At 33.0% G+C, this 15,662-nt stretch overlaps 2 protein-coding genes across 9 annotated transcripts; both read left to right on the top strand.

Moving 5' to 3' along the window:
• Positions 1-381: 381 nt before the first annotated feature.
• LOC146930891 (hydroxyacylglutathione hydrolase 2, mitochondrial-like) lies at positions 382-4,723 on the top strand. Of its 2 annotated transcripts, XM_085702363.1 has the most exons (9): positions 382-586; positions 1,103-1,253; positions 1,511-1,693; positions 1,827-2,030; positions 2,215-2,338; positions 2,841-2,941; positions 3,800-3,874; positions 3,967-4,065; positions 4,462-4,723. In XM_085702363.1, the coding sequence occupies exons 3-9, from the start codon at positions 1,682-1,684 to the stop codon at positions 4,606-4,608; spliced, it is 762 nt and encodes a 253-aa protein (XP_085558489.1). In that variant the 5' UTR covers positions 382-586; positions 1,103-1,253; positions 1,511-1,681; the 3' UTR covers positions 4,609-4,723. The 2 variants fall into 2 exon arrangements, with proteins under 2 accessions (XP_085558489.1, XP_085558488.1); XM_085702362.1 differs by lacking the exon at positions 1,103-1,253.
• Positions 4,724-6,925: 2,202 nt separating this feature from the next.
• Positions 6,926-14,373, top strand: LOC146930890 (3-beta hydroxysteroid dehydrogenase/isomerase family protein). Of its 7 annotated transcripts, none has more exons than XM_085702358.1 (13): positions 6,926-7,207; positions 7,297-7,554; positions 7,624-7,716; positions 7,792-7,904; positions 8,340-8,510; positions 9,150-9,266; positions 9,358-9,437; positions 9,925-10,120; positions 10,656-10,764; positions 11,909-12,089; positions 12,499-12,655; positions 13,621-13,687; positions 13,773-14,373. In XM_085702358.1, exons 2-13 carry the CDS (start codon positions 7,305-7,307, stop codon positions 13,976-13,978), a joined length of 1,740 nt encoding a protein of 579 aa, XP_085558484.1. In that variant the 5' UTR covers positions 6,926-7,207; positions 7,297-7,304; the 3' UTR covers positions 13,979-14,373. The 7 variants fall into 7 exon arrangements, with proteins under 7 accessions (XP_085558484.1, XP_085558482.1, XP_085558480.1 ...); XM_085702356.1 differs by having other exon boundaries at positions 9,904-10,120; positions 11,909-12,083; XM_085702354.1 differs by having other exon boundaries at positions 9,904-10,120.
• The last annotated feature ends 1,289 nt before the right edge of the window (positions 14,374-15,662 follow it).

Below are 15,662 nucleotides of genomic sequence, written 5' to 3'. Positions count from 1 at the left end.
TTTGTGAGAAATACACCAATAGTTATTGAAGATAGTTTAACAAAAAAATTATCTTTTTACAACATTTTTGCATTTCTAATATGAATGTACTATCTCTTATCACGTTTATAAGAAACAATTAAGTTCTTAGATTTATTAAATACTTGTTGTATCCGATCTTAAATATAAACCAAATATATCAATTGCCGAATGAATTAAAAAAATCAATTGTTTTTTTTTTAAATAAGACATGAGAAACATTTGTTTTAAAACAGACGAACTATAAAGTTATTTGCCATTCAGATTTTTTGTTAGTGAATAGTAAAGAGAGTAGAGTTGAGGTGTGTTGAGTGTGCCAATTTAACTACGCCATAAATACAACTTGTTCTCTTTTTTTCATCCAGCCAGCTGCAGATGCAAATGCAAATCCTCTCAAACCCCTTTTTTACTATGTCCACCTTCCATTCCTCTCCTTTTCTCTCACCATCCTCTTCGCTTTGATTTCATCTCCCAAATTATGCTAAATTAACCGCGATTTTTTCCCCTTCTTCTTTCTTTCCTCTCATCCTTTCTCCATCTATCACCACACTCGATGACCGATATTAAGGTAACTTTTTTTCATTTTCATTTTGTTGAAAATTGGGAGAATATAAGATCATAGAATTATATACCTAGAAATAATAATTTTTTTGTTCTTTACTTTTTTTTTTGAAGGACTTGAATTACCTTTTTATATGATAATCAAGGTTTTTAACCACGGTAAAGTTAAGACACAATAGTTGATAATTGATATTGCAGAAAATTGCAATCAGATATTTGTGATGTTGCATAAAATTCCAGTGAAACTCTAGTAGAAGTGACATCAAAACTTTGATGTTGTTGTGGCCACAATTACAAATTCAAACATTTTAGTAAAACCTTGATGAGAATGTCAATATGTCATAGATTTGATTTGGTGAATTTTTTTCTTGTCAAATGTTTTCGTTGTAGATCTTTTACAAGGTTTGTAACTTTGTTGGGAGCAATGAAGTGGAACTGATTTTAAATATTCTCCACCTTCTCACTTTGCTTTCATTAGATTTTAAATCATAATGATAATTTTATTTTCATCAATTTTTTCTAGGTTCTACTGCTATGATTTAACCCTTTTATTAACATCTAGGCTAATAGAAGTGTTAAAATCATAGCGAAGAACAGGGAGAAAAATGAAGGAAATGAATTTCTCATTATATTTCCAAGCCTAATGTAAGCAATCAAGTTGAGGAGTTGGTGAGGTATTTAAAATAAGTTGGTGGTTTACACTTTTTCATTTATACGTGGTTATAATGTTATATATTTGTTATTGCTTATTATAATCTATAATATCTAAGGGTTGTTAAATGAAAGTGTTGTCTCTATTTCATTAGAATGATAATAGTAAACCCATGGCGTGGTTTTCTCCGTTTTAATTCCGATGTAACATTTTCTTTTGCTGAAGAGGTGACTATTGATTATGATTTGGAAATGAGTTAACTTAATCTTTGTTGTATAGGGAAGAAGTGGGCTTTGTGCGTTGCCAGATGTGAGACAAATTTGCTTTAGAAAAGGTCTTCTATATGGATTTTCGCGAGTATTTTCTATACCATTGAAAACACTGCGTGGAGCTAGTCGGTCATTGAGGGTAGATCAGTTTTGCAGTGTAGTGAATATTTCCTCCTCGTTAATGATTGAATTGGTGAGCAGATATATTCTTCCATTTTAAGATTTTCATGGGGCAATTAGATCTTTTATTCAGTCACTAAAGCTAACGAGGTTTGTGAGTCAAAATCCTAATGTGTTATATTATCTCATTTTTCTTTAATTTTCAGGTTCCGTGCCTAAGAGACAATTATGCATATATTTTATATGATGTGGATACAGGGACTGTCGGTGTTGTTGATCCTTCTGAAGCTGCGCCAGTCATAGATGCTTTGACCAAGAAAAATCTAAATTTAACTTACATACTGAATACACACCACCATCACGATCACACTAATGGAAACACAGAGTTGAAAGAAAGGTACGGGGCAAAGGTATGATATATTTTTATCTTTTTTTTTGCTCTTCATTTTAGTTTCTTTGTAAGTGTGCTTTCAGCAAAAATAATCTGAATATAAAAACATAGTTTGTGTTTGAATTAGGTTTCACTTGCAACGAGCAGGTTTAAAGTGAGGATTACTTTACTCGATTTGTAACTATTCCCATATTGTGTTATAGGTAATTGGCTCTGATGTAGACAAGGAAAGAATTCCTGGTATTGATATCTATTTGAGTGATGGAGATAAGTGGATGTTTGCCGGTCATGAGGTGCAAATAATGGCCACTCCTGGTGTCACTCAAGGTCAAATTCATGGTCTATTTGTATTAGTACCTCTTCTTAATTGCTGTCATTTATTAAAATATTTTAATTGATTAGAGATTAGCTTAATTCGCTTGTTTGGCACATTGGCTCTTTTAGTCTCCTACACTTCACTTACCTATATAATATATTGTATATTCTTTTCTCAATAACATGGCCCTGCCAATACTATGCCCAAGACATTTAGGGCTTGTTTGATTGAGGTTTGAGTTTTTAAAAACCATTTTGTAAAATAGCTTTGAAAAACAGTTTTTTAAAACATGTATTTTACCGTTTTGCTTCATTTTGTCTGGCTAAACATCTGGATTTATTTTGTCAATACTATGAAGTAGGACTTACTATTTGATATTTTTGGGTTATTGCTTTTGCCTTTTGCTAGTTCACACTTGTGTTAGGCCCATATAATTTGGGTTTTTCCTGTATATACTTTTTTTATTACCTGAATCTGCCAGTCCTCACTTTCGCAATATACTATTTACTGCAGGCCATATAAGCTTCTACTTTCCAGGATCTGGGGCACTTTTTACAGGAGACACCCTGTTCAGCTTATCTTGTGGCAAGATCTATGAAGGAACACCGGAACAGGTTGATTTGGATTACATTTAGTCTTTCATTTTATTTTTCAGGGTGACAACTGGAAGATGCAATGTGTTGTCTGTGACAAGTCATTGCATTTTGCAAATATTTCTTTTCTTTTTTGCATATCTTGATTTATCCCTTCAATTGAAGTCCTAAAATCTGGAAATACCTTCACAAAAGCACTTGATCCACAGTTATTTAATTTGCAATTAAATGATAACTGTATGATATTTGAAACTTATATTCTTTTAAAATAATTCATAACTGGTAAATCTGAAGTTCCTGTTCCGAAAGGTCCTGTTTGAATTGAGGTTACCCATGCTCTTATTTTTTAGCTGTAATCTATAGTTATAAAATATTTCGGTAGATAAATTCCCCATATACACATTCACAGTGTAGGAACATTTGAATTGAATTACTGGAATATTGACATTAGGCAACAATAATTAAATTTAGGGTTATGCTAAAAGTAGTAGGTTTGTATAGGATTCAACAATATTTTAACTTTTAAAAAGTTAAATTCATCATTTTTCACCATTTTCCAATGCAATATTTGTATTTTTATCCTCTTAACCAATGCCCTAAGGGCACTCTTTAGCATTTCCCTTAAATTTATATTGTTGTGCTTTTTCATATTTTCAACTTTAAATATATGATGATATTGATATGCCATTCTTTTATGCTTTGTCAAATACTATTTGTCTACATAATTTGTTTTTGAATATTAGGTGCGGATTTCTGAATATGTTGCAAATGTGCAATATAGCTATGATTTAGCTATTTTTTCCATGGTGTCAAGTCAGATACTTGATTCTCTTGTAACGCGTATTATTTCACTTATCAAGAATTTATTCCGTGTTACAGATGTTGTCTTCTCTCAAAAAGATCACGTCATTGTCAGATGATACAAGTATATATTGTGGTCATGAATATACATTGGTTGGTTTTTTAATTTCATCCTTTATGTTTCCTGCTTTCTTTTCTAAGCCTTGGAGTTGTAGTTTTGACTTTGGTTCTATGAAATTTGGCAGGATAATTCAAAGTTTGCATTGTCCATAGATCCTCAAAACAAGGAACTTCAATCCTATGCTTCACATGTAGCTCACCTTAGAAATAAAGGCTTGCCCACAGTAAGTTTGCAAACTTCGCTTCTTTTACAAATGGTTTGAAATACTCTCTTCTCTAACTGCTCATTACCAATATTTCAGAAATCATTTTTATTAAACTTTTATTAAGCTTACATACATGTTAGTTTTTGATCGGGATTCCCTTCAGTAAAAATTTACGAAGTCACTGCAGTCACTGTTGGATTAAGATCAGACAACTCACGTTTCAACTTTGATGCATTCAGTTCAAAATACAAACTTGAAACGTGAGCTGCTCGTTCTAGATTCTAATCCGATTTCTTGCCTAGTTGCCTGTAGCAACTATGTGGTTCTTTTAGTGCAGGGAATCTAAATCCATTAGTTATTGGTATGTTTGAATACCCTGCATTCTGCTTTTAACAAATTATTCATGTTTCCCAGGTTCCAACTACACTGAAGATGGAAAAGGCTTGCAATCCATTCCTTCGCACCTGGAGCACGGAAATCCGGCGAAAACTAAAAGTTGCAGCCACAGCAGATGACGCTGAAGCCCTGGGTGTCATTCGACAAGCAGAGGATAATTTTTAGAATTTTTTCAATATAAATTTTCATGAATATAGATATGTATTGTGTATAGATTAGGTTATTGAATCCATCAACAATTACATGTTGGTGTCTTAATATAATTTTTCAATTCTCCTGAGTTCATTCCAAAGTTACTGTTAAAAAATTAGATCATTTTTGTTGGCACGTTAATTATAATTTTTTGAGGAAGCTCAGCACAGACTTTGTTTTAGCTTATTCATGCATATGTTGAGAATGCTTAGTGCTTTGGATAGTTAAGTTCTGGTCCATCTTCAATGAAGATAACTAGTTTTTACATAATAAGAGCATGAGCTTTAACTTATTTTAATTAAGTTGATTATGCATTCAAGTGTGCATTCAACTTCAAATTTCCTTAAAAAAAATTCAAATATTTTGTATATATATTTATCAACTTTTGTTGAAGATCATTTCTTTGGTTTGTAAGTGGCCGTTGGGCGTTGGCCATACTATATCTATATTTATGTAGCACACTTCTGATTGAATGTGTGTCTGATGTCCAAGACCGGCAAATTCAATTATGTTATTATTTCAAGTAATTGTTGATGTTGACGTTGAGTATGTGTCTGATATCCGTATATGTATCATGTATCGGTGGTTCATAGAGATAACTATTCTGCTAGTTCTCTTGCTTGAGGATGCTGGTGAGTTTAGTAACTTAAGAGAAAGAAATTGATTGTGAAGTGAAGCTCTTTAATCAGTTGGATTTAAGTATGGTGGATGGTAACTTTCACAAATTTATAAGTTGATGGATGGATTCCACCTAAACTTTAAATCGCTAGCAGATTGACCATCCCCATCGCCATTTTCATGTCTTGTAAGTAACCAACAACACCATCATCATGTTAGTCGAATATGACATTACTTTAAGCGCTTTATGTTTTGTGTATGCTGGTTATCTCATATCTTTTGCCATTATCCCTGTCTTTTATTTTTTATTTTTAATTATTATTATTATTATTATTATCAGTTATTTATTTTTTATCTTCTAGATCTTATGCACATTTCAAAATTTCAATTGAGCTAAATTTGGATTGAGGATTTTAGAAGGTGTTGTAAGTCTATACTACAGTAAATATTTGAGATTTTTTAAAAAGTGAAAGAATAAGACAATAAATGAATTTACAACATTTCAAATTTCAATCACACTTAATTATGCTGAAAAACATTTAATAACTTTTTTTTAATGTAGAAAAGAAAAATAAGTTATCTCATGCTCTCCAAAATCCTACATTTAAACATAAAAAAACACTAACTAGTACTCAGACCTCAAAATGTTGATGTCCAAACTCCAAATAAATTATCAACATTCATCAGTACATCACAATTAATTTGGTTAACCACTTCCAATCCGGTGCAGTTGGATCTATGTCTTAATGTTTATGCCCTGTCATAAGAATCATAAAAGCACATAAATGTGCAATGTAGTGACAATTGGTAGGTCTATAGTCCCCACCATAAACTGTGATGTGATCATCATCATCATCATCCTACTAGTTTAAGTGGACCTTTTCACCTTATGTCTCTAATAATAATATAATATACTTTATAAGTAGTAATATTATTATGTTTATTATTATGGATCATGTTACCAAGTATTTTTAATATTTTCCTATTATTGTTTTATGAGAAATACTTATTGGTACGAGCAATGAATTGACGAAAAGGAAAAAATGGTGTTGACCAGCTAATTCATTCTCACAAACCTCTCAGTTTTTCGTTAAATCTGGAGTTATAATTTCGCTCCACTTTTTACATGTGTTTGTTCGTTAATTTTCGTCTCTAAACCATCAAACCGAATAACACTCCTCTCATTTTATTAATTAATATTCTTATAGTGCAAAAATGTATAGTAATGTGAATAAACATATATTGACCCAATCCGATCAACAAGATATTTGAACTACTAAGCAAATGTGACACAGATTGATCTCCAATTCTTTACACATGGGAAACATCCAATTGACTAGAGAACTGTTATGTTTACACACATATTAAGAAATGTAATGATTAAAATAAAGAGAATGGTTATTTTACCAAATTATCCTTATTAACTATTGGTTAGTTTTAAAAGTAATACTTTGGAAGTAATGTGCAGAGTATTATTTGGAGGGTACAATTGAAAAGAAAAAGTTATTATTGCATTGGAAACCGAAAATGACATTCATTTTGAAACAATTTTTTTTTGCTAAAGCGACACTCATTTTGAAACAGATGGAGTAATGAAATAGTAGTTGTTTGATTGGTTCCGTTTTTCAATGAAGTATGTTATTTGATGAAACATATTTAGGAAAAACAAAGCAAATGAGAAAATAAAAACACAATCAAACTACAAGAAAGAATAGAAACACAACGAAACTACAAGAAAGAAAGAAAACTGTACAAATATAATTTCTAATTGTTGGCATAAGCATCAAGAATCAAGATCAGGGTCATAATCAAATTCTTAACCGTGAGGTATTCCATTCCATTGTCCAAAAGATTCTAGCTAGCCCCAGGGGGTCCCCCCCACTCTCAGTACCACTCACATTTTCCGCGCCAAAGTAAAAGTAAAGAAACAACAAAGATTGTTCTTCTTCCTCAAGTAACTACCTCTCTCTCTCTCTCTCTCTCTCTCATTGCATTGTTCGCGTGAATGAATACGATACGACATTAACATTCATCGTTTCACAGTCGCATCAATGGCGGTTGACGCCGATCGCTTCCAAGATTCAAACCCTAAAACTTGCGTAGTTTTAGGCGGAAGAGGATTCATCGGAAAATCATTAGTCTTACAGCTCTTGAAACTCGGTAATTGGATCGTTCGAATCGCCGATTCAACCCACTCTATCCAACTTCACCACTCCGAATCTCTCCTCGCCGAAGCTCTCTCTTCTTCCCGCGCTTCTTACGTCCATCTCGACCTCACCGATAAACACCGCATCGCCAAAGGTAATCGTTCAATCGACGCGATCTTCTTTCGGTCTTCTTTCAATTCTCTAACAATGTCGTTTTGTGCAGTTCTAGAAGGTTCTTCCGTCGTTTTCTATTTGGATGTTGATAGTTCCAATAATGGCGACGATTTCTGCAGTTCGTATAAGCTAATAGTTCAAGGTACTCTTTGATTTTCTTTGATTCATAATTGTATTGATTTTATTTTTTAATAATGTTATTTGATGTTTAATTTAGGTGCGAAGAATGTGATTAGTGCTTGCAGAGAAGCTAAAGTGAAACGCTTAATATACAATAGTTCTGCTGATGTTGTGTTTGATCGAGATAAACCGCTGGCATATCCGTGGAAAGTGAGATTTTGTTTAAGCTTGTTTCCTTTGTTTCTTTAATTTTTTTTATAAAAGAATCAAGAGAAATTGGATTTGATGTTTTTTATCCGAGTAAATAGTTCATTTTAGCCTTTAAATGTATGAGGTTTGTCACTATATGACCTGAACGTGTATCAGAATTACGAAAGTATACTTGAATGAGCCTTTTGTTAGTCAATTTTGTCCTCGTAAACTGTCTTTTGTTGGTTAATTTGGTCCTCGGACGTGTCTTTCATTACTCAGTTTGGTCTATGGAAAATGCTATTTGAAGACACACTTAGGGATGTTTTTGGAATTTTGATACACTCAGAGACTATAGTGGGACACCACCTCAGACATATAGGGATCAAAATGACTATTTACACTTTTTCATTTACAAGTAATCAAGTGATTTTAAAAGGGAGATGTGAATTGCAGGTTGATAACATGTTAATTGACCTTAAGGCTCAAGCAGAAGCTTTGATTTTGAATGCTAATGACATTGATGGAGTGCTGACATGTTCGCTTCGTCCTAGTAATGTGTTTGGTCCTGGTGACACAGAATTTGTGCCATTTTTTCTAAAGTTAGCAAGATATGGTTTCACAAAGGTGCTTTACTTTACACCTGCTTTGTTTTTTTTTGTTAATAGTTGTAAGTTCAGAATCTGTTTGTTCTTAATAGTCCTAGTAATGTTTAGAGGAAAAAGTTTTTCTTAATAATATTGTAAGCTGTACAAAACTTAACTTTTCAGTTCTTGTATTAAAAAATTATAGGTGATTAAGAAAGCACAAAATAATTTGTCAAAAAAAAAAAAAGCACAAAATAAGTTGTTTTTTTTTTTTTTTTTCTCCCTTTCTTATTGAAGCTTATAGTTTTAGCTTTGCATGAAAAACCATTTCTTCATACCAAGTGAATACTTGTCTACAGACTTTTCTGAATTTCAACTTCACTAAACTGGGAAACTTGACTGATACTTCTTTGTGATACCTTTTCTACTAATTTTGTACTAAGAACTATCTGGTTTGAAACCCTTTTCATATGTATATGTTAGTAAACATAATTTCATACAAACTCTTGTACTTGAGGCAATCTCTGAAATCCACAATTACGGATCCTCCTTGATTAGCAGTGATTATTGGATATGCTGTAAATACTGTTGAGTTATACCATGAAGCTGAGTTCAAAGTTTCCTAGTAGTCTTTTATATGTGGCATTGATTTACATTGGTTAACAATTTCTCATTTCAGTTTATTATAGGGACTGGTGATAATTTGACCGACTTCACCTTCTCTGAGAATGTTGCTCATGCCCATATCTGTGCAGAAGAAGCCTTAAATTTCCAAACGGTTTCTGTGGCTGGAAAGGTGTATATATTGAATTCCAATGAGGTTGTATTAACTGCTTTATTTGATATTTAAGCATAACATAGCAAATGTTTTATTACTTCATCTGCAGGCATTTTTTATCACGAATCTCGAGCCTATGAAGTTCTGGAAATTTCTCTCACTTTTATTGGAAGGTCTTGGATATCAAAGGTAAAAGTTAGCAACTTGTTTACATAATGATGACATAACATTGTCTACAGTATTGCTGATGCTTAGTTATATATGTTTGACATGATCATGTGATATAGCATATCCGATATTTTTGGTGAAAAACAAAACTTCGTAAATTATATGTAATCTGCTCATATCGTTAGGAAAAATATAGCCACTGGCTGTCACAAATTTTTCTTTTTCATGTCAATATGGGAGATGTCTAACCATCTTGACTTTAATTTTTGAAGAACTAGGTTTTTTATGCTGTTTCATTTGTCATACAAAGCATAGTTACTTAGTTAGTTACCTTGCGGTGTTTTAGTTTTGTTCATTTATCTCTTTTTTGTGATAGTTTTTCTCTTTCGGCTTGCTACTTCATTCACCGCAGCAGGCAACAACCGTATTTCTTGCTTTTATATTAGTTTTTTTTTTTTTACCTTTTATGCTATTAACCAAAATATAGAAATCCTTCCTTTAATTGCAGGCCATTCATCAAGCTTCCTGCCAATTTAGTGCAATACGTTCTCTCAGTTTTAAAGTGGTTATATGAAAAGTTGGGACCCAGATACTTCAATTATCCCTTATTAGTTCATTTTATTCAGTTAGCTTTACACACCCGAACTTTCAACTGCTCAGCAGCTCAAAAATATATTGCATACGCACCGATAGTCTCCCTTGAGGTTTAAATCTGCCTGTTTATTTTAAATTGTTACTTGTGAAATATTTTGTATTCTTGTTCTTTCTCGTTTGAACTATTAGTGACAATTGGTTATATGGGGTATAACATGTAACATTTAAATGACGAAATATCATCGTACGAATGATACAGTGCAATAAGAAATGATTGCTTCCTTTTTGATACTGTTTGGACCCCAGAATTCTCATACATACAAGTATAGTCAAAGTGCACACACACACACACTAGAGGGGCCTTTTTATTTCTTTTTGTCAATTTTTAAAGATATTAATCAAAGATGGATTCTTACCCTTTCATCAAAAACTGAATTTCGCTTCCAAATTATTCATCAGGTGATATATAAATGCTTGAAACAGTATAAATGTTCATCCATTAGCAGCCACTTTATTTTCCTTCATATATGTTACTTTAGACCTGTTCTAAAAAGAATGAAATATTTTTTTGCCTGCGTCTATTTATGGTACATAAATTCTTACTACTACGATTGCTTTTGTATTCACTGAAATTTGATAATACAGGAAGGTGTCACATTAACCATAGAGTCATTCTCCCATTTAGCTAAAGATTCATCTTTTTCAAGATGCTGTGATCGGTCAAAAGCAGATAAGCTGCTTGGCAGTGGAAAAGGTTGGAACATAATACTTTCTCGTGTTAAAATGTTTATATCTGGAGCAATGAAGTTTTGTTCTCTTAAATCAATTAATGTGATAGAAACCTTTGGTTGAAATGGAATGACTTAGAGCATATTGTTTGGTATATCTTACTGCATGGATTGGTTGCATCTTGTTTGTAATACAAACTTTGTATATTGACTCTTAACCTGCAAGTTTATCCTGACATAAGTTTATGGGCACCAACAACAATAGTAAAGACCTAGCTTGTAGGCTTGTTGGGATATCAGTCGTTTTTTGTTTACTAAAGAGTGTGTGTGTGTGTGTGTGTGTGTGTGTGTGTGTGTGTGTGTGTGTGCACGCTTCAGTCAGTTTCAAAAATATGTAATGAAATCTTCCGTACTCTTGTTTGTGTATTGGTACAAGATAAATATAAGGGTGGAAAGAGAAACACATCTCATTGTCACTCATGCTATTTTTTTATTTTATAATTATCCTCCTTTAGTATGAAAGTGAACTGAAAATGATTTTTCACCCATGTTCTTCCACCTATGAGCACACACCAAGGACACTCCCTCGTTTCTATTACCCCTTCAAAGCATACCCTCAGGTTGCATCTGTAATGTACTTTTCTCTTGTTACTTGTTAGTATCTTCTAGTCGTAAACCTTTTCTTGTACTCACAAAATTGATGGGAAAGTGGACTTTCTTTTAAAAAGGGCAGCCCGTTGCACAAAGCTCCTGCAGGGTCCGGGAAGGGGTCCCACCATTTGTGTGTTGTACACAGCCTTTCCCTGTTTTTCACACTAGAGGTTGTTTCCAGGACTTGAACCCATGACCTTTCAGTCACATGACAACGAATGGGCTTTCTTTTATCATTATAAAATCGTGTAGGTAGAATACAATTTGAGTCATACATCGTACATGGAAATTGAATATTTGGTGGTGTATTTGTTAACTATTCTGGATTCTGTCACATGACAATGAATGGGCTTTCTTTTATCATTATAAAATCGCGTAGGTAGAATACAATTTGAGCCATACATCTTACATGGAAATTGAATATTTGGTGGTGTGTTTGTTAACTATTCTGGATCAATGCACTTAAATAACAGTCTGTTATGCCGAATAATGAAATTATGCACCGCTTTATTGTTACAGTGGCTGACATTTTGTTGTGGAGAAACGAGAAGGCATCCTTCGCATGTTTCCTTGGGCTGGTTTTTTTGTTTTATTGGTTTTTCCTTTCTGGAAGCACTTTTATATCATCTGCTGCAAGGCTTTTGCTGCTTGTGACTTTACTTCTATGTGGACATGGTTTTCTGCCGTCAAAGCTGTACGTGTATGCTCATATAGACTTCAACTTTATATTTTTGCATTTTTAATAAATTTAGAGAACTTTGTCTTCTGGACACTGGATAGCGCAATTTTTTAAATGAAAAGCCTGTTCTGTTATTCAGCTGTTGGTGCTCTATGCTTTTTGTCCTTCTGGTTAAATCTTTTGCAGAGCTAGATTTGATAGTACTTATCTATGGCTTATTTATTTAGTTAATTTATTCAAAGTGGTTAGTGGTATGGTTTATTTCTTAGCCATAAGGCTACTTATATCTCACCACAAATCAGTGCTACTGCTAAGTTCGGGAATTACGTCATGTTATTTGAAAATTGTTTTGGGAATTTGGGGTAACAGGCTCGCATCTTCCTTCATAGGTCACTGAAAAATCTTTTGCCTGTACGACCATTTGCTGCAGATTTGGTTTCTATATACAGAAAGTGCCTGGGTCTAATTTTAAGATCTCTGATACGACTGTGAAAGATTCAGTTGCAATTACAGTTCATCTATGGAACAAGGGGTTTCAAAATATAAAGGGACTGGCCCAAGGGGATGATTGGTCTATATTTTTCAAGGTAAAAGATGCGGGTCTCGTTTTATTATTATTTATTTTTGTAAATAGTGTCACTTCCTTTCCTATTCTAATTAAATTTATTATGTTTTCTTTTAAATATATGATGTCTGCATTATCTGTTTAATGAGAATGCATGCAATGTATTTAATGTCAGAATCTTTTATTTGGTCTATGAAAAGGTTAAAGATCTATTTAAATGCCAAAAAAGAGAAAGAAAGTTGAAAGGAAAAAACATATTAACTTTATATACTGTAAATGTAATAGATATTATTACATGTTAACAAAATCCTATCTCTTTTTCATTTAACAAAACTCTCTCATTTGTGATGGAAGAAAAAGATGCCATGGACCCAATCTTGTCTTTTATTTCTTCCAAGTTCTAACTCATTTTTTCTCCAGTCTTCTTTCCCCCCTTCATTTTCTCCCAAAACAAAGGCAGGCTTAGAGAGGCAGTCTGGAAAGATTTAACGGTTTATACGTGAATAATTTTTTACTGTGATTTAGATTCTTGGATTCTATTTTCTCCAACAAAAAAAAAAAAATTCTAGGATTCAGTTAGACCGATCATTAATAATTCATAGCAGGTCGGTTGCCTGTTTATTGAAATAGGGCAGTCATATACGTGTTTTAATTAGAACAGTTATGGTTATGTGATGCAGTTATGTATTTGTGTAATAAATAGGGAATTTATTGGAAAAGGGAAGGGGTTGGTTATCTGGATTTAAGAGGGAGAGATCCAAGCTCTCTAAAACTTGGAAGGGAATATGTGTAACGTACTAACTTTTGTCTTTCTGTTCTTTTCATATTGTATTTGTGTGGATTGTTTAAATAAATAAAATCCTGTGCTGTTCCATTATTACAGAAGGATACTTGCTCATAAATTCTGTTTTCTTCTATATTTTCTCATATTAGATACTAGTCCTAACAGATTCTTTTCCTTCACGTGGCATACCTAAAACATTGCAGGTTGCAGGTTTTCTCTACCTTCTGAAGTTGTTTCTATCAAAGTTGTTGACAACATTGATAGGTGTAGGTATGGAATTCTTGTTTGCAGTGCAGTTGCAGAACTTCAATGGTTTGCTTGCTTTCATTTTTACCCTGACTGAATTTTTGTGCAGGTCTGGTCTTCGCATTTATGGTATTCTTTGTTTACGAGCAATATGAATCAGAAATTGATGGACTTGCGGATATTCTAATTACTATTTCGAAGGAGTTCGTGGTATATTTGATGAGAAACTTACCTGTTTCTGTATCGCGGCTTCTGCATTATGGCGACAACTTTCAGCATTACCAAGAACCAGGATGCGGGCAAGATCTGAGATAGCCAAACAGAGGTTTCGGCTTAGCTCTCTGATCTTTGACATCCTATAGGCTGTAGGTTACTCGCAAAGGTGGAGTTGTGCCCCTTTAGAAAAATGGGGAAAGATAGAATCATGTTTTAAAGAATGCCCTTTCTCCCCCGTCCTAACTTCTGTAATCACAATTGAACCGGTGAGTTAAGGCTGAAGACGATGTCGTTTGAAATTACCGTTTTTCTTTGTTTTAACGGGTGAAATATTAACAAATAGATAGATTGATGATTCCTTGACATCAATGAGCGTGCAAAAGGAACATGCAACTTTCTCTTGCCAGTAAAAAATTTGAGGCTCACGATTGTGAGATATATGTAATGTACTAGGCTTCTCTAAATAGATATGTAAATTGCTTTTAAGCTCTAAACATATTTTTGGTCTTTATAACTTGTGCATTTCTTTACCGAATGGGGTTGGATCTAGCAAGTGTTTAAACTCCTTATCCCATGTACACATGTAGTGTTTGATACGTCTAAAATAAGAATACTTATCTAACCTTTTTTGTCTACTTGAGCTCTTATAAACACTAGTAATCTATTATACTAGTAACTAGCTTTGTCACCCGTGTGCTTTGTTCTAGTGGTAATGTCTCTTGTATTTTGACATGAGGTTCTGTGTTCAATTCAACACCCAGCAAGCTTGTTTTTACAATAATTATTACCCAGCAGGCTTTTTTTTATTTTTCCCTACATTGCTTCAGGTTTTTTGAGCCCCCAAAACTTTTTTTTTGAGTCGATTATATAATTTGCCTAAAACAAACTTTTGTTCTTAACTAAAAAAAAGGACTTGCATATTTGAATATAGAAACGTTATAACCGTAATACACAAAATAGAGAACTAACGTTGTGTTTTTATAATTTACATTAAAAAATAATATTTTAGTGTTTTTTTTTTATTAGGGAAATTAAAACCGGACCTTTAAATTAGTTGAGACGACCCTGAGTATCATTAGAGAAATTTAAAATTTAATAGCAAAATTCATGAAAGGATGACAGATTTAGAAGCATTGTAAAAACTATGTTCATCCAATTTATAATTTATAACATGGTTCTTACATAAGTGAAGGATTATATGGATAATAAATGCATGTCGTCAATAGTGTTGAAGCCATACTAATGAAGTTTGACTCTTAATTTTGTTAAAAAAAACATAAATTTTTATGTGAATAACCTCTTTTTAATATCGCACCTATTAATTATTTTAACAAACGTGCTTAAGCATATGTTGGTTCTGCGCTTTGTACATGGAGAGGTCACAACATGACCCATTTCTTTCTCTGGAAAGTGGCAAATAACAGGTAGTTGAAAAAGGATGAACGATATAAATTGCATATCTTTTTTTTTGTGAAACATAAAACACAACATGACCATATGGTATTTATAAGTTCAATGCGGATGGCTCATATAATTAGATGAATGGTAGTTCGACTTGTGGAGGGTTACTTTGGGATTCTCATGGTGATCTTGTTCAAAATTTCTATTGCAAACTTGGCCAAAGTATTCCCATGATGTTGAGATGTGGGGCTTGATCCATACTAATACTATGTGTACTCAATCGTGTTATTTTCGAAACAGAAACTACCAATGTTGCAAAGATGGCTCTCAATCAAGACACTTTCATTGCCTACCTTAAAGGTTATTAATCACGATGTTCCGT

This window comes from Medicago sativa, chromosome 4 (genome assembly GCF_051527215.1).
Source record: "Medicago sativa cultivar Bolivia chromosome 4, Bolivia_mono, whole genome shotgun sequence".
Lineage (NCBI taxonomy): Eukaryota > Viridiplantae > Streptophyta > Magnoliopsida > Fabales > Fabaceae > Medicago > Medicago sativa.
The sequence above is the reverse complement of the archived record's forward strand: the minus strand, read 5'-3'. Positions and strand labels throughout refer to the sequence as shown.

Excerpts from the sequence above, each read along its gene's own strand:
- LOC146930891 (XM_085702362.1), top strand. Across the intron at positions 2,339-2,840 it reads CACTCCTGGTGTCACTCAAG|GCCATATAAGCTTCTACTTT; the intron begins GTCAAATTCATG and ends TATTTACTGCAG. Across the intron at positions 4,066-4,461 it reads GAAATAAAGGCTTGCCCACA|GTTCCAACTACACTGAAGAT; the intron begins GTAAGTTTGCAA and ends CATGTTTCCCAG.
- LOC146930890 (XM_085702354.1), top strand. The coding sequence starts at position 7,305 with ATGGCGGTTGACGCCGATCGCTTCCAAGATTCAAACCCTAAAACTTGC. Across the intron at positions 7,905-8,339 it reads CGCTGGCATATCCGTGGAAA|GTTGATAACATGTTAATTGA; the intron begins GTGAGATTTTGT and ends TGTGAATTGCAG. Across the intron at positions 9,438-9,903 it reads GAAGGTCTTGGATATCAAAG|AAATCCTTCCTTTAATTGCA; the intron begins GTAAAAGTTAGC and ends ACCAAAATATAG.